The following is a 21,520-nucleotide window of genomic DNA, read 5'->3' as shown; positions in this document are numbered from 1 at the left end:
TCTATCTTTTTCAAAAAAATCAAATCTTTTTCATTTTTCTTTCATAATTTTCGAAAATTTCAAATTGATTTTCAAAAAAAAAATCTTTTTCTTATTTCTATTTCATATTTTCGAATTTAATACTAACAATTAATATGATTGATTCAAAAAATATTAAGTTGTTACTTGCCTATTAAGAAATGTTCAATCTTTAAATTTTAAAATCATATCTTTTAGTTTCTTGTTAGTCAAGTAATCAACTTTAATTTTCAAAATCAAATCTTTTTAAATTTCTTTTTCAAATCTTTTTCAAAATAAATTTCAATCACATCTTTTTCAAAATCTTTTCTAAACTTCTTATCTTTTCAAATTTGATTTTCAAATCTTTTTCAATTAACCACTTAACTTTTTGATTAATTCTTATCTTTTTCAAAACTACCTAACTAATTCTCTCTCTCTAATTTTCGAAAATCCCTTCCCTCTTTTTCAAAATTCCCTTTTTTTAACTAATTGTTTTAATTTTTAATTTAATTTTATTTTAATTTTAATTTTCGAAATTTAACTTTAAATTTTATTTTTTATTTAATTAATTTTCGAAATTCCCTCTCTCTCATCTCCTTCTATTTATTTATTCATCTACTAACACTTCTCTTCCACCCAAAATTCGAACCCCATCTTCCTCTCCGTGTTTGAATTTTACCTCTTCTCCTTCTTACATTCTTCTCTTCCTATACTTGCATAAGGAATCTCTATACTGTGACATAGAGGATTCCATATTTTCTTTTCTGTTTTCTTCTTTTTCATATGAGCAGGAACAAGGATAAGAACATTCTTGTTGAGGCTGATCCTAAACCTGAAAGAACTTTGAAGAGGAAGCTAAGGGAAGCTAAAGCACAACTCTCTGGAGAAAATCTAACTGAAAATTTCGAAAAAGAAGGAGACATGGCCGAAAATAATAACAATGCAAGGAAGATGCTTGGTGACTTTACTGCACCTAATTCCAATTTACATGGAAGAAGCATCTCAATCCCTGCCATTGGAGCAAACAATTTTGAGCTGAAACCTCAATTAGTTTCTCTGATGCAATAAAACTGCAAGTTTCATAGACTTCCATCTGAAGATCCTTTTCAGTTCTTAACTGAGTTCTTGCAGATCTGTGATACTGTTAAGACCAATGGGGTTGATCCCGAGGTCTACAGGCTTATGCTTTTCCCATTTGCTGTAAGAGACAGAGCTAGAATATGGTTGGACTCTCAACCTAAAGATAGCCTGAACTCTTGGGATAAGCTGGTCACGGCTTTCTTAGCCAAGTTCTTTCCTCCTCAAAAGCTTAGTAAGCTTAGAGTGGATGTTCAAACCTTCAAACAGAAAGAAGGTGAATCCCTCTATGAAGCTTGGGAGAGATACAAGGAACTGACCAAAAAGTGTCCTTCTGACATGCTTTCAGAATGGACCATCCTGGATATATTCTATGATGGTCTGTCTGAGCTATCAAAGATGTCACTAGACCATTCTGCATGTGGATCCATTCACCTAAAGAAAATGCCTGCAGAAGCTCAAGAACTCATTGACATGGTTGCAAATAACCAGTTCATGTACACTTCTTAAAGGAATCCTGTGAATAATGGGACGCCTATGAGGAAGGGAGTTCTTGAAATTGATACTCTGAATGCCATATTGGCTCAGAATAAAATATCGACTCAGCAAGTCAATATGATCTCTCAGAGTCTGAATGGATTGAAGGAATCATCCAACAGTACTAAAGAGGCATCTTCTGAAGAAGAAGCTTATGATCCTGAGAACCCTGCAATAGCATAGGTGAATTACATGGGTGAATCCTATGGAAACACCTATAATCCCTCATGGAGGAATCATCCAAATTTCTCATGGAAGGATCAACAAAAGCCTTAACAAGGCTTTAATAATGGTGGAAGAAACAGGTTTAGCAATAGCAAGCCTTTTCCATCATCCACTCAGCAACAAACAGAGAATTCTGAGCAGAATCCATCTAGCTTAGCAAATATAGTCTCTGATCTATCTAAGGCCACTTTAAGTTTCATGAATGAAACAAGGTCCTCCATTAGAAATTTGGAGGCATAAGTGGGCCAGCTGAGTAAAAGAGTCACTGAAACTCCTCCTAGTACTCTCCCAAACAATACAGAAGAGAATCCAAAAAGAGAGTGCAAGGCCATTGATTTAACCATTATGGCCGAACCTACAAGGGAGGGAGAGGACGTGAATCCCAGTAAGGAAGACCTCCTGGGACGTCCAGTGATCAACAAGGAGTTTCCCTCTGAGGAACCAAAAGAATTTGAGGCTCATCTAGAGATCATAGAGATTCCATTAAACCTCCTTATGCCATTCATGAGCTCTGATGAGTATTCTTCTTCTGAAGAAAATGAAGATGTCACTGAAGAGCAAGTTGCCAAGTACCTTGGTGCAATCATGAAGCTGAATGCCAAATTATTTGGTAATGAGACTTGGGAAGATGAACCTCCCTTGCTCATCAATGAACTGAGTGATCTGGATCAACTGACATTGCCTAAGAAGAAACAGGATCCTGGAAAGTTCTTAATACCTTGTACCATAGGAACCATGATCTTTGAGAAGGCTCTATGTGACCTTGGGTCAGAGATAAACTTAATGCCACTCTCTGTAATGGAGAAACTTGGGATCTTTGAGGTACAAGCTGCTAGAATCTCATTAGAGATAGCAGACAACTCAAGAAAACAGGCTTATGGACTAGTAAAGGACGTGTTAGTAAAGGTTGAAGGCCTCTACATCCCTGCTGATTTTATAATCCTAGACACTGGGAAGGATGAGGATGAATCCATCATCCTTAGAAGACCCTTTCTAGCCACAGCAAGAGCTGTGATTGATGTGGACAGAGAAAAATTGATCATTCAACTGAATGAGGACAACCTTGTGTTTAAAACTCAAGGATCTCCTTCTGTAACCATGGAGAGGAAGCATGAAAATCTTCTCTCACTGCAGAGGCAATCAAAGCCCCCACATTCAAACTCTAAGTTTGGTGTTGGGAGGTTCCAACCTTGCTCTGATTATCTGTGAGGCTCCATGGGAGCTCACTGTCAAGCTATTGACATTAAAGAAGCACTTGTTGGGAGGCAACCTAATATTATTTAATCATATCTATTTTATTTTCTTTTTGTTATTTCGTGTTTTATTAGGTTGATGATCATGTGAAGTCACAAAAACTACTGAAAAATCAAAAACAGAATGAAAAACAGCATTGAAAACAACACACCCTGGAGGAGAGCAAGCTGGCATTTAAACGCTAGAAACAAGCATCTGTCTGGCATTTAACGCCAGAAACAGGCACTAAGTTGGCTTTAACACCAGAAACAAGCTACATTTGGGCGTTTAACGCCAGAAACAGGCAGCAGTCTGGCGTTAAATGCCAGGATTGCACAGCAAGGGCGTTTTACACGCCTAATTGGAGCAGGGATGTTAAGTCCTTGACCCCACTTGATCTGTGGACCCCACAGGATCCCCTCAGGATCTGTGAACCCCAAAGGGTCCCCACTTTTTCTTCTCTCCTCTTCACACTTTTTCATAACTCTCTTCCCCAAATACCCTTCACCAATCACCTCAATCACTCTTTTCCATCACCTATTCACCACTCACATCCATCCTCTCTTCCCCATAAACCCCACCTACCTTCAAAATTCAAACTAATTTTCCTCTCAAACCCAACCCTAATGGCCGAACCCTACACCCCCCTCACTCTTATATAAACCCCTCACTCCTTCTTCATTTTCACACAACACAACCCTCTCTTCTTCTCCTTGGCCGAATACATCTTTTTTTCCCATCTCCTCTATTTTCTTCTTCTTCTACTACTTTCTTTCTTCTTTTGCTCAGGGACGAGCAAACATTTTAAGTTTGGTGTGGTAAAAGCATAGCTTTTTGTTTTTCCATAACCATTTATGGCACCTAAGGCCAAAGAAACCTCTAGAAAGAGGAAAGGGAAGGCAATTGCTTCCACCTCTGAGTCATGGGAGATGGAGAGATTCATCTCAAAGGTCCATCAAGACTACTTCTATGAAGTTGTGGCCAAGAAGAAAGTGATCCATGAGGTTCCTTTCAAGCTCAAAAAGAATGAGTATCCGGAGATCCGACTTGAGATCCAAAGAAGAGGTTGGAAAGTTCTCACCAACCCCATTCAACAAGTCAGGATCCTAATGGTTCAAGAGTTCTATGCAAACGCATGGATCACTAGGAACCATGATCAAAGTGTGAACCCGAATCCGAAGCATTGGCTTACCATGGTTCGGGGGAAATACTTAGATTTCAGTCCGAAAAATGTAAGGTTGGCGTTCAACTTGTCAATGATGGAAGAGAACGTACGCCCCTACACAAGAAGGGTCAACTTTGATCAAAGGTTGGACCAAGTCCTCATAGACATATGTGAGGAAGGAGCTCAATAGAAAATTGACTCAAGAGGCAAGCCGGTTCAATTAAGAAGGCATGACCTCAAACCAGTGGCTAGGGGATGGCTAGAGTTCATTCAACGCTCAATCATTCCTACTAGTAACGGGTCTGAAGTTACTATAGACCGGGCCATCATGATCCATAGTATCATGATTGGAGAAGAGGTGGAAGTTCATGAGATTATACCTCAAGAACTCTACAAGGTGGCTGACAAGTCCTCCACTTGGGCAAGGTTAGCCTTTCCTCACCTCATTTGCCACCTCTGCAATTCGGCTGGAATTGACATAGAGGGAGACATCCTCATTGAAGAGGACAAGCCCATCACTAAGAAAAGGATGGAGCAAATAAGAGATCATGGACCTCAACATGAGCATGAGGAAATTCCTCACCATGAAATCCCTGAGATGCCTCAAGGGATGCACTTTTCTCCACAGAATTATTGGGAGCAAATCAACACTTCCCTAGGAGAATTAAGTTCCAACATGGGACAACTAAGGGTGGAGCACCAAGAGCACTCCATCATCCTCCATGAGATTAGAGAAGATCAAAGAGCTATGAAGGAGGAGCAACAAAGTCAAGGAAGAGACATAGAGGAGCTCAAGAGCACCATTGGTTCTTCAAGAAGAGGAAGACGTCACCCTCACTAAGGTGGACTCATTCCTTAATCTCCTTGTCTATTTATTTTCTATTTTTCGGTTTTTGAGCCTTATGTGTTATTTATGTTTGTGCCTTTACTATATGATCATTAGTGTCTAAGTGTCTATGCCTTAAAGTTATGAATATGAATCCACCACCTCTCTTGAATAAAAAATGTTCTAAAAACAAAAGAACAAGAAGTACATGGTTTCGAATTCATCCTTGAAACTAGTTTAATTATTTTGATGTGGTGACAATACTTTTTGTTTTCTGAATGAATGCTTGAACAGTGCATATGTCTTTTGATATTGTGGTTTATGAATGTTAAATATGTTGGCTCTTGAAAGAATGATGAAAAGGAGAAATGTTATTTGATAATCTAAAAAATCATAAAAATGATTCTTGAAGGAAGAAAAAGCAGTGAATACAAAAGCTTGCAGAAAAAAATATAATAGCAAAAAAAAATGCAAAAAAAAGGAGAAAAAGAAAAAGAAAAAAAGCAAGCAAAAAAAGCCAAAAGCTCTTTAAACCAAAAGGCAAGAGCAAAAAGCCAATAGCCCTTAAAACCAAAAGGTAAGGGTAAATAAAAAGGATCTAAGGCTTTGAGCATCAGTGAATAGGAGGGCCTAAATGAATAAAATCCTGGCCTAAGCAGCTGAACCAAGCTGTCCCTAACCATGTGCTTGTGGCGTGAAGGTGTCAAGTGAAAACTTGAGACTGAGCGGTTAAAGTCAAGGTCCAAAGCAAAAAAAGAGTGTGCTTAAGAACCCTGGACACCTCTAATTAGGGACTTTAGCAAAGCTGAGTCACAATCTTAAAAGGTTCACCCAGTTATGTGTCTGTGGCATTTATGTATCCGGTGGTAATACTGGAAAACAAAGTGTTTAGGGCCACGGCCAAGACTCATAAAGTAGCTGTGTTCAAGAATCAACATACTGAACTAGGAGAATCAATAACACTATCTGAATTCTAAGTTCCTATAGATGCCAATCATTCTGAACCTCAATGGATAAAGTGAGATGCCAAAACTATTCAAGAGGCAAAAAGCTACAAGTCCCGCTCATCTGATTGGAGCTAAGTTTCATTGATATTTTGGAATTTATAGTATATTCTCGTCTTTTTATCCTATTTGATTTTCAGTTGCTTGGGGACAAGCAACCATTTAAGTTTGGTGTTGTGATGAGCGGATAATTCATACGCTTTTTGGCATTATTTTTACATAGTTTTTAGTATGATTTAGTTAGTTTTTAGTATATTTTTATTAGTTTTTAATTAAAATTCACATTTATGGACTTTACTATGAGTTTGTGTGTTTTTCTGTGATTTCAGGTATTTTCTGGCTGAAATTGAGGGACCTGAGCAAAAATCAGATTCAGAGGTTGAAGAAGGACTGCAGATGCTGTTGGATTCTGACCTCCCTGCACTCAAAGTAGATTTTCTGGAGTTACAGAACTCCAAATGGCGCGCTCTCAATTGCGTTGGAAAGTAGACATCCAGGGATTTCCAGAAATATATAATAGTCCATACTTTGTCTGAGTTTAGATGACGCAAACTGGCGTTGAACGCCAGTTCCATGCTGCATTCTGGAGTTAAATGCCAGAAACAGGTTGCAAAGTAGAGTTAAACGCCAGAAACAGGTTACAAACTGGCGTTCAACTCCAAGAGAAGCCTCTACATATGTAAAGCTCAATGCTCAGTCCAAGCACACACCAAGTGGGCCCCGGAAGTGGATTTCTGCATCATTTACTCATTTATGTAAACCCTAGTAACTAGTTTAGCATAAATAGGACTTTTTACTATTGTATTTACATCTTTGGATTATCTTTTGTTCATCTCTGGATGTTTAGTTCTTAGATCATGGGGGCTGGCCTCTCGGCCATGCCTGGACCTTGTTCTTATGTATTTTCAACGGTAGAGTTTCTACACACCATAGATTAAGGTGTGGAGCTCTGCTGTTCCTCATGAATTAATACAAAGTACTACTGTTTTTCTATTCAATTCAAGCTTATTCCTATTCTAAGATATCCATTCGCACCCAAGAACATGATGAATGTGATGATTATGTGACGCTCATCATCATTCTCACCTATGAACGCATGCCTGACAAACACTTCCGTTCTACATGCAAACAAGCTAAAATGAGTATCTCTTAGATATCTAATACAGAGGACCGAGTCCGAGATATTAGAATCTTCGTGGTATAACTTAGAACCCATGGATGGCCATTCTTGAGATCCGGAAACTCTAAACCTTGTCTGTGGTATTCCGAGTAGGATCTGGGAAGGGATGGTTGTGACGAGCTTCAAACTCGCGAGTGCTGGGCGTAGTGACAGACGCAAAAGGATAGTAAATCCTATTCCAGTATGATCGAGAACTGACAGATGATTAGCCATGCAGTGACAGCGCATTGGACCATTTTCACAGAGAGGATGGGATGTAGCCATTGACAACGGTGATGCCCTACAGAAAGCTTGCCATGAAAAGGAGTAGGAATGATTGGATGAAGACAGCAGGAAAGCAGAGGTTCAGGAGGAACGAAAGCATCTCTATACGCTTATCTGAAATTCTCACCAATGAATTACATAAGTATCTCTATCCCAGTTTATATTTTATTTATGTTTTTATTATCAATTCACCATACCCATTTGAATCTGCCTGACTGAGATTTACAAGGTGACCATAGCTTGCTTCAGGCCGACAATCTCTGTGGGATCGACCCTTACTCACGTAAGGTTTATTACTTGGACGACCCAGTGCACTTGCTGGTTAGTTGTGCGAAGTTGTGATAAAGAGTTGAGATTACAATTGTGCGTACCAAGTTGTTGGCGCCATTGATGATCACAATTTCGTGCACCACGAACACTTTTACCGGATTAAATTTTTTATTAAGGTTATAGATTGCAAGAAATCAAAGCCAAAATATTGGAGGAAGTTTACGTTCTCACGCTTCTCTCTCTCTCCTCTCTCGTATACTATATATATATATATATGGCGGCGCAAGTATAATAATGATAATAAAATAAATGTTACTTTTTCATTCAGATGATATTATTATATATAAAGCTAATGATATAATAAGGCTAATGATACTCAAAACTCTATATTACATATATGTGTATATGTATACAACGGCTTTCCATTAGAAAAATGGCTGCCGCCTATATATATATATTCATAATAATAATAATAATAATAATAATAATAATAATAATAATAATAATAATAATATATGCAACGTAATGCATAATCGAAGCCGCCCTTTGTTTTTGTGCTTTATGAATAATAATAATAATAATAATAATAATAATAATAATAATAATAATAATAATAATATATAAATTTAAATGTATATGAGTTACTAATATAAATAATATTAGTAACTTAAAGATGAAAGATATTTAGTGAAGTATTAGCAAACCTAAGCTTACTAAAGAATATCGACATTTATTCAGATCGGTAGATATTGAACTTGATAATAATATTATTTATTAAACTCTATTTTTAAATTAAAATATCAATTATTTAAATTAAGATATACATATAAGTTTCATTACTTATAAATTACTAGAATTATAATTTTAAACTTTTAATTATGTAAAATATTTCATCATAAAATACACACACATAAAAGAATATGAATTTGATTGAATTCAAATTGTTATAAAATTAGTTCAATTACTGATAATAAAATAATTTTCTAAAAATAAAGAACTCTAATTTTATAAAATAAATTATAACTTATTTATTTTTATATTTTTAAAATTGAGGGTCGCTACAATGTTGGTAAAAGAAGATTTTTCAATGAATTTTTCAGATTTGTGAAAACCCAAACCAGCTTTATCATAAAGAAGTTTTTGACTTGCCAAGAGTTGATTTAAATTTTCAGAGTTTTGAGCAAAGTTGGCTAAGTCTTCTTTAAGTCTTTTTATCTCTTTATGCAGTCACTTATTTTCCTCAAAATAATTTAGATTTGCAGTCACAGAATAATGGTATTCACAGCTTTTAAGTTCAATTTTTAACCGCTTGTTTTCTTCAACAAGATCAATAGTAGTTTCGGCTTTCCTTAATTTATCTTTAAGAAAACTATTTTCAGCTTTCAGTATTTCTATTTGAGACTCAAGATCTTGGTTTTCACTTAAGAAACATTTAATCTTTTCAGAAAGATGATCAATTATAAGATGAAGGTCTTCAGTGGAAGGATCAAGAAATACTACCTGCTCTATGTGATCGGCCATGAGACAGGTTTGAGACTTGATTTATGATTCTTCATCTTCATCAAAGTCATTTTCCAAGTCTTCCCAAGATGCCATGAGACCTTTCTTCTTTCCTCCTTTTGGCTTGTCCTCCTTCTTCAGTTTTGGACAATTAGACTTGAAGTGTCCAGCTTATTTACAGTTGTAACAGATCACTTTGCTGAGATTTCTCTTTGGCTTCTTTGAGCTGCCTCCTTTGTTTCGTTCCTTCAGCTTCACTATTTTCCTGAATTTCTTAGCAAACAAAACAAAATCATTTTCAGATGAGTTATCAATAGATTCATCATCCAGAGGTTCAGTAACATATTTGAGAGCAATTCCTTTCTTTTTTGTATCTTTTTTCAAATATGTGTTTTTAAAGGCAAGTAAATTTCCTCTCAAATCATCATAAGTCATAGAATCAATGCCACTGTTCTCAGCTATTACTATTGTCTTGGTTTCCCACTCTTTAGTGAGACATCTCAATATTCTTCTCCCAAGCACAGATTCGGAATATGTGATCCCCATAGCATCCAAGCCAGTGATGATGACGTTGAATCTTTCAAACAACTCATCTATCGTTTCTCCTTCATTTATTGAGAACATTTCGTATTCTCTATTCAGCATGTCTATTCTGGATCTCTTGACTTGAGTTGTGCCTTCATGAGTGATTTAAAGTTTGTCCCAGATTTTCTTTGCTGTTGTGCATCTTGATACCTGTCGGTATTCCTCGAAGCTGACCACACAGTTGAGCAAGTTGACTGCTTTGGCGTTGAGCTCTACTTTCTTTCTGTCTTCCTCAGTCCAATCGGCTTCACCCTTGAGAGTAACCACACCATCAGCTCCTGTAGTGGTTGAAAATTGTAGACCTTCCAGGATTATCTTCCAAAGTCTGTAATCTACTGATTGAACAAATATCTTCATTCTTTCTTTCCAGTAACTGTAGTTCTTTCCATTAAAGAACGGAGGTCTGTTGCTTGACTGCCCTTCTGTCAAAGTATAGGCCACCAGATTTGAGCCACTGTTATCCGCCATCAGGAGCTTTTCTCCAAGCTGCAAAGCTTGATCTCTTTGAGACCAAGCTCTGATACCAATTGATGGTAATCAGTGGCTAAGAAAATGGGAGGTTGAATCTTAGCCCCTTTTTCTGAAGATTACTTTGTGCCTTTTAAGATAACTTCAGGATATATTTCTGCTTTTTGTCTCATAACAAGTCAAGAGACATTTTCTTTTTGTCTCGTAACTGGTTAGGATATATTTTTCAATTTTGTCTCCTGCGCAACAGAAACAGAAATGGAGTAAAAGAGAAAGAGAGAATCACACCCAAAAGTATCTTGGTTCAGCTGCTAAGTGCAATGCAGCCTACATCCAGTCTCCATCACAATAGTGATGAAATTTCACTATAATCATCAGATTACATACACCAATTCTTCCCTAGGAACTACCCATTCCTATTCGGGACAAGTCTAGATTCTATCCCCAAAATTGAACTTGACTTGGATAACTACCAAGCTTTCAACCGCAAAGTGCTAACCTAACTTGCAAGGGAATCCCCACAGGATCATGAAACACAACCCAGATGTACAAAGGAACTTTTAGACATCTTATGGCTTTTTCTCTAATTTTGCATTCTCTGTCTTTTTCCTCTCACTGGCTTTTTCTTACAAACCTCACTCTGTTTGCCTTTTTCACCATAAGACTCAGACAGACAAAACTAAAGAAAAGAAAACAAAATGAAACACATTGAAGGAGAAGAACTCAGGAAGCTTGAGTAGTTATGAGAACTCTGTGCTTTACACTTTCTCTCCTTGTCTCAATGCTTAGCCGTTCACCCTTATTATATAGAAGGAGAAGTTTCCAAGGTTGAAACTGGTTCAACCAAGCCACCAACATCTTCTCCAACATATAGCCAGTTCAGACAGAAAAGAGAGAGAGGGAAAACCAAAGCTGAAATCAACATGCATGTACCTCTCTCAACCCTTCTCATCAAGCTTATTCAATCTGAGCCTTCCATCTTGACTTTGGCCCCAAGAATGAAATTTCAACCCTTGATGATTCTATGATCCTTGACAGCTTCTTCCTTTCCATTTTTTCTTCTTCCTCTTCGTAGCTCTAGTAACTACCTTCTCTTATGGATGAACAAAAATGGAACAGAGCTTTAGCCACAGAGATCTTCCTCTCTGACCGATACCGATCCTTTACATTTTTTGCATGAAGATCTTGAAGCTTCTTCTTGAAATCTTGCCTTCAATGACAAAGATCTTAGCCACACCATGCTTCGGATCTTCCTTTTGCAAAGGCCATCATCAGCCTAGCCTTTTTCTTTTTTATAGCTTCACTGTCTTCTGTACTTCTCTTTTCTCTAATAACTTGTTCACCCTTCTTTCCTGGGTGAAGTGACAACCGAAACAATAAAGAGAGAGAGGAAACAAAGCATTTAATGTAAAGTTAAATGAATTTGAAATGTGGACTTCGGTTACCAATGGGAGCAATTAATCTTTTTGTGTTTTAGTAACCAATGCATTCATTCAATTTAATTAAAATTTGAATTCCATCATCAAGAGAGAGTGGATAACCGAACCACTTCTCTTTCCTTTCCTTCTTTTTTCAATTTCAGACCAAGAGATTGTTGGTCTCTCAACAAATTGTTTTGGGCTGCACATTGGTTTCCTGGCCCAATAAACATTTGCTTATGCATTAAAATAATTCATCCACTTTGCTTGGAATTATTTTTGCATAAAGGCTGAATATTTTCTCATCACATTGGCATTATGTAACTTTTGACCCAATAAACAAGATCTGCACACTAAATAAAATTATTAAACAAATAATTGGAAGCAAAAATCAAATTAACAAATTTTTTAATTAATATTTTTAATAATGCTTGATCATCACAATAATTTTAAGTTTTCCAAACTCATCATATCTCATCAATATGGAACTTTCTCATAAAGAAAAAGTGACATGAGGTTGATGCTTGCTCCAAGATTACGCAATGTCCTCTGGATAGTGACATCACCAATGGTGCAAGAAATCAAAAAGCTCTCCGGATCTTTCATCTTTTTTGGGAGGTTCTGCTGAATAATTGCATTATATCGGTCTCACTCTCCTTTGACTCTGATTTTTCCAACCAAAGTTTGAGTAATTTCTCCATCCCAGATTGTAAGTCTTGAAAAATAGATCATTAGTGGATGGTTTTGAAGAATTACCCATATAATTGACTTATTCAGAAGGGGGTTCTCATAGTCATAGCTTACAAATTGAGACACTCCACCACCCATGTCATATGACATATCTTGAGTATTTATGGCTGAAACTTGCATGCCTTCCAAGTGTTGAGTGATGGCATTAATCTGCTAAGACATGACTTTATTCTTAGCAAGAATAGCATCTAAGGCATCCAATTCCATGACACCCTTCCTCATAGTTCTTTCTGAAGAATACAAGTACTAATTATTGGCCACCATCTCTATCAAATCCAAGGCCTCATCAGTGGTCTTCATGTGCAAAGTACCTCTTGCAGAATTATCCAGTGAAAGTCTTGAGGTCGGAGTGATACCATCATAAAAAATCTATAGTTGTACCCAATTTGCGAACATGTTTGGAGGGCATTTTCTCACTATAGATTTGTACCTCTCCCAAGCTTCATAGAGAGACTTACCATCAAGCTGTCGGAAAGTCTGAATATCTGTCCTCAACTTAATCAACCTATGATGCGGGAAGAATTTGGTTAAGAACTTACTAAGCAAATCCACCCAGGTTGCTACACTTTTCTTGGATTGTGTCTCAAGCCACTGACTAGCTCGATCCCTCTTCACAGCAAAAAGGAACAACAATAATCTGTAAACATCAGCGGGAACCCCATTGGTCTTGACTGTATCACAAATTCTCAAAAATTTGAGATAAATAGGTTGGGGTCCTCTGGAGGGCTTTCACTAAACTGACAATTCTGCTGGACCAAAGTGATGAGTTGAGCCTTCAACTTGAAGTTGTTGGCATGCACACTCGGTGGTACAATGCTTCCAACACAATTTCCAGGATTGGGGTTAGTATATGACCCTAGAGTTCTCCTAACAGGCGGGACATTGTTGGGGGGGGGGGGTTGTTAACAACAGCATGCTCATGATTATCTGTCATACTGACTTCAAGTTCCTCTTCCGATTTGTACCTGAGATTTCCTATAGCTCTCTGTGCTCTGACTTGTGCTCTGTTTCTCCTACAAGTCCTTTCGATTTTAGGATCATACAGAAGTTTTTTATCTCTGTTTTTCTGCATAAATAATCAAAAAACAAAAAAATTGGGATTCTTAACGTCACAGTGAAGAGATCCCCAATAAAGTACACGAAAATAAAAGAAAAATAATAAGGAAATAGAACGGCAAAAATTAAAAGAAAAATAAAAAAATTAAATTTAAAATCGAAAAAATCTAATCTAGGTAATCAATCAACTGATAGTTGTTAATCATAGTTAATCTCCGACAACGGTGCCAAAAACTTGATGCGAATTTTACACCACAAACTACCGGCAAGTACATCGGGTCGTACCATATAATAAACTCAGGTGAGTGAGTGTCGATCCCACAAAGATTAATGGAGTAAGCAAGCAATGATTGTTTGACTATTCTAGTTAGACAAGTAAAATTGAGAGTTTGGAGTATCAAATAGCATAAAAGACAATGAATTAAACAAAGCAAACAGTAAATAGTTAAAGAGATAGTATGAGAAGAGAGTTAAGACTTTGAAAATGTTTAGATTTTTGAATTAGCACTTATTGTCAACTACCTTGATTATGCAAAGATTTAGTTTATGGCAAACTCTAGGTGAGTGAATTTCAATTTCTTGGCAATTCAATCTCTTATAACCTAATCAACCGTCAATTCCGTGATCACTTAATTAAGTAAAAAGGTTAAGTTCAAATTCTAGTTTATTAGCCACACAATTGTTAAAAACCCAAAGATAATTCAGTTATATGTTATGTATCACATTAAATCCAGATAATTAAAGAATTGTGAGAAAAGGGTTTCAAGCTTTTATTCTAGTGATGTAACTTTTCCAATATTCAAAAAGAATTCCAATTAGATTAGGGTTATTTTTCAATATACTCTAATCCGTAGAATGAAAAACGAACAAATTCTTAAACATAAATCAATGCATTAATTAAAAGTAGAAGAACAAGTAATATCAATCCATCAAAATAAATAGAGCTCCTAACCTTAACAATGGAGATTTAGTTTCTCATGGTTCAGGGAAAATCCTAAAAGTTTGAAAAAACTGTAAAATTGTGGAATAATTCATAAAAAAAGAAAAATCCCGCAGGGCAAATCTTTTCCTTTTTATAGTCCTAATTGTCATTGATACCAAACTTAAATTCAAATCTAAAAATCTTTTCTTATTTGTTAATTTGAGTTCAAAATCAAAAGATTTCCTTTGCGGCTTTGATGCAGGTGCGTGTGTGGTCCCGATGCAAATTTTCACTCTCGGCGCTAACGCCGAACTAGTGGCATTTAGCGCCACCTATCTAGTAGGTCTTGCACGCTTTACAAGGTATCGGTGCTAAACACCGAGTCATGGCGTTTAGCGCCACCTTGGCCGAATGAAATTTAGAGTTTTAAGGAGTCGGCACTAAATGCCAATGGGGTGGCATTTAGCGCCGAGGTGACAACAACGAATTGTCTTGGTTTTTTTTCTTTCTGAACTCTATTACTCTCACGCGAATGCTATCTGTAATCAATAAAATGCAACAACAATGCAAAGTAGCATCCATAAGGGCTTAAAACACCTAAATCTTATAAGAAATCAACAAATCATAATATAAATCAATAAAAAAGATATGAATGATGCTCACGCATCACATCTTTGAAATAGATTGCGAGAAGGGACATTACTTGAGGCCGTTGACTAGCCCCATGATCTTTGTTTCTATAGGTAGGCTTTGGATTTTCAAGCATGCCTTGTCAAATATTTTCATGATTACCTTTAAAGACTCGCCGACCTCATGTTTGACTCCTAAGAAGCTTGGTGTGTGCTTGGTTTTATCCTTTTGTATTGAGAACCTTGTGAGGAAGCCTCTGACTAGGTCGTCGAAACAGGTGACCGACCTTGGGAGGCAAACTGTCGAACCACTTCATGGATGCCTTGGTCAAAGTGGTTGGGAAGGCTTTGCACCAAGTCACGTCAAAGGCATCATCCAAATACATCCAACTTTTGAAATTACTCAAGTGGTGTCGAGAGTCAGGAGTCCCATCATAGAGGTTCATGTCCGGACTTTTAAAATTTCTTGGGACTTTGGCCATCATGGTCTCCTCCAGAAATAGATCATCACTTCCTAGGGATGTAGCTTCACATTCGGTTAGAGTTTGTCTCCCTCTAAAGTCAGATTCTAGTCTTTATAGCTTTTCTTCCAATTGTCTACATCATCGAACTTCTCTTCGTAAGGTCTGCTCAGATTCGTGTTGTCGTTCTAACTCAATCTCAAGCTGTTCCAATCGACCTTGGTGTCCATGTACCAATCGCATGAGTTTCGTAGGGTTTTGATCCCCTAACTCACTATGTTGGTGGACTTCGGAGTTGATTGTTCGCATTTTTGTGTTTTGCAGATTCCTCCTTTTGTTATGGTTTTTCATTGTCCCAGGGTTCGGGAGTATGATAATTGCACGCACGGTCATCATGGTGTTGATTTGGTTCTGATTTTGATGTAGTGTGTCCATCTTCGAGACGATCCTCTACCATGGTTGGGTATAGACTTCTAGGTTTTCGGCAATAGCGCCAATGTTTCGAGGCTTACCTAAAACTAATGTGGCTTGAGTTTGAACGTGAGGTCCAGACTTCTTTTGGAATGAGATACTCCTCTATCTTCTAGGCAAAGTGATGTTGTCCGAGCTCTTTAGAGAGGATGGTGGGGGTACCTGCAATGGACTCTAATGCTTAAGTTAGTAAGGACTTTAGGTAGATTTTTAGTAGATTGGAGTTCAAATGATACCTGTGAGTGTCAGGATATTTATAGTTACAGGTAAACTAATAACCACTTTATGAACTAATTCCACCTTTGATGGTAGATAATTGTTCCCTTTTATTAGAGTGGTTGTTGAGATCTTTTTTCTGTATTATTAGGAGAGATTGTAGGAATTAGTTACGCATTTAAATAAGTAATACTAGACCTGCGTTGCTGTATCCAACCTCCATAAAGTCGAATAGGTTGTAATTTAGATTTGCACATTGTTATTGTAGAATGTTGGCTAGACTTCAGTCATTTTGGATCTGGTTCTTTTAATAGGTCAGCGTATGAACAGTAACATAGGAGTTAAAACTTGAATTTTTTCAGAGTAAAAAATAGTAAGTAGTTATACAATATAAAATGATCAACTATATTTATATAAAATATAATTTAAAAATAATTAAAATATTATACCAATAAATTATTATTTAATTGTTGAAATTAATTACTATCCATATATATATATATATATATATATATTAGAAATATGTTATATATATAAAATATTAAATAAATTGAAATATACTTGAAAAGTAACAATATGTTATATATATGAACACATGAAGTGTCATGACCTTGCACTTAAATAGTTGCAATTAAAATGTTGATAACGTTTTTTGTGCTCATACTAGTAATATCCACCACGATTGGTTTTTCTGCAACTAGATCTAATTTCTCCTTGATTTTCAAGTAAAGGCTTAATCTTACCCATCTTAACCATGGAAGTTGCAAAATCCTTAGCAAAAGCATTAGGGTTACTACTATAAAGCTTCACCAACTGATCACTCTCACAACCATCACCCTTATAGAGCTCTTGATCAGAATGAAGAACTCCCTTGTTCTGCAACAAATCACTGTAATAGTTGATGTCAAAACTTGCAGTGCTAACATCTAAAGCTGTCAAATTTGAACCACCACTGGGAGGACAAGATTGCTTCAATGATGTTGCGAAATTTGAGTCTATGTTGGTGTCATTGTAGAGCCTTGCTTTAAAAGAATCACATTTTGCGAATCCAATTGTGTGTGCGCCGGAGAGGACCACCATGTCTTTGAGGTCCAGCCCATTTGGCTGGAAGAATCGGCTGAGAAGATCGGAGAAGGCGGTGGTCGCCAACGGAAGGTGGTTGTTTGCATCCTCTATGCTTGCAGATGTTGCATCTCTTCTGCCTAACAACACTTTGTAGTAGTATTGTCTACCTCCCATCTATTAATATATAAAGAAATATTTGGTAACCATCAAATAAATTAGCCAAAACAGTTAAAATTTGTTTTATTTAGTATTTATTAATTAATAATTAATAAATACTAAATAAAACAAATTTTAACTGATTTTTTGTCTTTCTAGTATAATATATTAGCTTTAGAAATAGTTATATTAATTTATTTTAATGTATTGTAAACGCAAATAATTTTATATTTGTGTCTAATTACGTAATATCATATTAGTAAAAATAAATATTTTTATATTAATCATGTGAATAATAATTTAAAAGAATAGATATAATTAAATGATTATATTAGTATATAATTAAATTAATTAAAAAGCTTTATTTCTATTGTCATGGTATTTCTGTTTGAAAGGTAATATTTAATCACAATCTATGTATTTTGGTACTTGGTAAAATATTGAAATAATTTTTTATTTATAATTAAATAAGATGAAGGTAAAATATGATAACATGCGTCTATTTCACATGATATTTTATATAAAAAAATGGAGTATGACAAATATTTTTTATGTTGGTTTTATTCTTTTAAAATAGATTAAACTTTGTATGATCATTTATCGTTATATATTTATTCCCTGGTTTTATATGAGAAAAAAAAAATTTCCTATGATGTGAAATAATGTGAAATGTCAAAAAATGAGCAACGTAGGAGGTGATTTGTAGAATAAAAATGTTATTTTTATACTAAAATTAATAATTAATTATTTATTTATGTATAAATATATGTGTTATTTAATTTATTTTTTATGTATATTTTGTATAAAAATATATATTTTATATTAATAATTAATTTTATTTTACACATAATATAGTTATTTATAGAAATATATGAACAAGTGTAATTTTTTTCTTAAATTTTTTAAAAAATAAAATTGCTAGGACGCGAATTGTATTTTTTTTAAAAAAATAAATTCTCTTAGAACGAATTCTTTTTTTTTTTAATAACAATATTTAGGGGGTGAATTGAGAAAATTCTATAATTTGAAGGAATTACTTAAGTATTTGTCTTCGGTGGCCTTTGCGGATTTAATTTTAACAAAACATTTCCATTTTTGCAAAAGTCACCGGTAAAACACAAATACACAATAAATAGAGAAAAACCTAAAATAGCTCCTGATAATTATTTCGAAATACAACGAGATTTTTGAAAAAAAAAATTTAATCCGATCCCTAATAATTATCTCAAAAGGACAACGAGGCCTCTGTGCCAAAAAAAAGTTAATGTTATTTTTTTGGCACAAGGGCTAATCAATTCCAAAAAAAAATAGCAGGAACCAAATTGGGTATTTTTTTTTTTTAGGGATCTCGTTGTCTTTTCGAGGTGATTGTCAGAGACCGAATGAAATATTCACTCCAATAAATATACAAATCAAGCATTGACGGATGATATTCATATAGAAATCAAACACGTTAAAATCAGCTCCAAAAAATTAGTCCCTATATGTATAAACATATATAATTTAATTCATTTTTAATGTATATTTTATATTTTAAAATATATTTTATATTAATAGTTAATTTTAACGTATAACTACTATAATTGAATAAAAATATAAATAAAAGATTGAATTTTGTGAAACTCACAATGAATACAGAATCACGAGCAGCAAGAGCAAGTATATCTGCACAAGAGACAAGAGGACCATTGCAAGCTTTGTCGACAGCTGCTTTGATTTCATCAACAACATCAAATGCTCGAAGGGAATTGTTATTTGGGGTTGCTGTCTTTTCTCCCTTCATCTCCGGAGTGTCATCTAGTAGAACCGATCCGTCACAGCCCTGTACTTTTTCTAAACACTTTAGACCATCTTTATTTTTCTTTAAACGCTTTTATATTAAGATTTCAATATGTATTGTATAAAGTTATATATCTACTATGATGAATGTTATTATCTATCTTTATGGTAGTTATAATGTCCATGAAATTTTGACAATACTTAAAAATATAACAAAAATTATGTTTTTTATTACTATTGAAAAATATTTTTAATTATTTGAAAATAAAAATAAAGAAAAACTATAAAAAATATAAATAAATTAAAAAATATTGTCAAATGATAAAAAAAAATATCATCTTAATTTTTACCATAATTTTTAAGTGTGTTATCAAAATTTTTTAATCACCATAACCACTGTAATAATTTAGATGTGTCATAGCATTATAGCATTCACAATAATATTATATAACTTCCGCATATTTATGTCACTACAAGAAAACTAATTTACTGGCAATAGCACTATAACCATTATTTCCTTTAGTTAATTTATCTTTTGTTAAAATTATATATTTGTTATTATTATATATTAGAATGACAAGTTATAAAGTGTATTTGTGATTATTAAAAAGTTTTTAATGGTGACCGCTATAATTGTCACTAAAATTTTTAATAACAAAGTATAAAGTATAAAATGATTAATATCTAATTATCAATAGATGTCTAGTTATTTTTATTGTCACTAAAAGTAAAAGAGATTATCACCAAAATAATAATAAATATTATTATTATTATTATTATAAATTAAATTAATTTATATATGATAAAATATTATTGATGAATCTAAATAAACAATAAACAATAAATAAGTTTGAATGTAAATTATAGGAGTATTAATTAATTAAGGTAATTGCTATGGTATCTAAAAGTGTATGTTTAACTTATCAAATTGGTTAAAAATTAATATTTAATTTTAAAAGTATAAAAATAAATAATTATTAAATATTCAAAATTTACCATAAATAATAAGTTAGACAAAAGTTAGACAATAAATTATAGACGCCATAAAATTCACCATTAATTAATTTGTTAAATTTGAAATAACAGACATTTAAATATTTATATAATATTTTAATTTTCACATTAAAATCATGTTATATTTTATATGGTTTATATTAAGACATAGTGATATGGCAACGAGGCGGGTAGGGGTGGATTTTTGCTACCTGATTCCGTCCCGCTCCTATCTGCGGGTAGTAAAATGTTAAACCATAACCTGTCTCTGCGGATACCCGTCCCACCCCTATAATTATTAAATCCAACAAATAAAATTAAATTTTAAAAATTATATAACCATCATTTACTTACATAACATAAATTAAAGTAAAAATTTAAATATGATACAATATTATTAATTATTTTATATATATTATATATATATTATATATTAAAAATATATATTTATATATATATTATATATACCAGGCGGGTTTAACCTAAATCCCACCCCGTCCCGCCCAAAAACCGTCCTGTTAAAACCCGCCCCGGTATGGAGGCAGGTAATTACCCGCTCCGAACGGATAGGAGCGGGATGAATACCCACGAGTTTGGGTAGTGTTATCATTCCTATTCATACATGATTTTTTTGACATTATATATTTGCATGAATCAGTAGAATAAAGTAAAAAAAAGGGTGACATTATGAAAATAAGAATGAGAATATCTATTTTTAGATGTATATATAACTCACATTAACGAAGCAGTCATGGAAATGCAAACGCAACAAAGATGCTCCATTTCGTGGTTCACTATGGATTGCTTGCTTCACAACTGCTCGTACTGTTGGCAATGCCTGAGGGCACACTCCCTTATAATAATCAGGACTCAACCCATCATCACCGTATGTTGGGTTCAAAAATGTTGCCAAAGAAACAATAACACCCACACTAATAATATATTGATGGAGATTATTGGGAGCCATTGTTTATTGTTATGCTTCAATTGCATATGCGGTTTTGTGGGGTTTATATAGAGGGGAACCGCAACTATCCCTACTCATTTACATTTAAATACAAGATGTAATAATTAAATCAAAACTCCAGTTATAAATGATGTGGGTACAAACTCATTTTTATCATCCCTACTCATTTATTACGGTACGATGATAAATTCATACGTACCGATATATTAAAAATATGGACAAGTAGTAATAAGTCACGTGAAATTTATTTTCTACATCAGCATTTATTTTTTTTTTTAAATATATATTATATCACCATTTTTA

The 21,520-nt window shown here is 34.4% G+C and overlaps 1 protein-coding gene and 1 non-coding gene across 2 annotated transcripts; both read right to left on the bottom strand.

The window, feature by feature from the left end:
- Positions 1 to 1,314: 1,314 nt before the first annotated feature.
- On the bottom strand, positions 1,315 to 1,422 carry LOC112767725 (small nucleolar RNA R71). The gene has a single exon (XR_003185167.1). It is a non-coding gene; the product is annotated as a small nucleolar RNA R71 (small nucleolar RNA).
- Positions 1,423 to 16,916: 15,494 nt separating this feature from the next.
- Positions 16,917 to 21,217, bottom strand: LOC112765801 (peroxidase RIP1). The gene is made up of 3 exons (XM_025811650.3): positions 20,987 to 21,217; positions 19,106 to 19,300; positions 16,917 to 17,496 (listed from the first exon to the last, which is right to left on the bottom strand). The coding sequence occupies exons 1-3, from the start codon at positions 21,215 to 21,217 to the stop codon at positions 16,921 to 16,923; spliced, it is 1,002 nt and encodes a 333-aa protein (XP_025667435.1). The 3' UTR covers positions 16,917 to 16,920.
- Positions 21,218 to 21,520: the final 303 nt, after the last annotated feature.

The sequence above is a fragment of the Arachis hypogaea genome, chromosome 17 (genome assembly GCF_003086295.3).
Source record: "Arachis hypogaea cultivar Tifrunner chromosome 17, arahy.Tifrunner.gnm2.J5K5, whole genome shotgun sequence".
NCBI classification, from domain to species: Eukaryota; Viridiplantae; Streptophyta; class Magnoliopsida; order Fabales; family Fabaceae; genus Arachis; species Arachis hypogaea.
This window is presented reverse-complemented; position numbering and strand designations above follow the sequence as displayed.

Excerpts from the sequence above, each read along its gene's own strand:
- LOC112765801 (XM_025811650.3), bottom strand. The coding sequence starts at position 21,217 with ATGGCTCCCAATAATCTCCATCAATATATTATTAGTGTGGGTGTTATT. Across the intron at positions 19,301-20,986 it reads TCCATGACTGCTTCGTTAAT|GGCTGTGACGGATCGGTTCT; the intron begins GTGAGTTATATA and ends GAAAAAGTACAG. Across the intron at positions 17,497-19,105 it reads CTCGTGATTCTGTATTCATT|ATGGGAGGTAGACAATACTA; the intron begins GTGAGTTTCACA and ends ATATATTAATAG.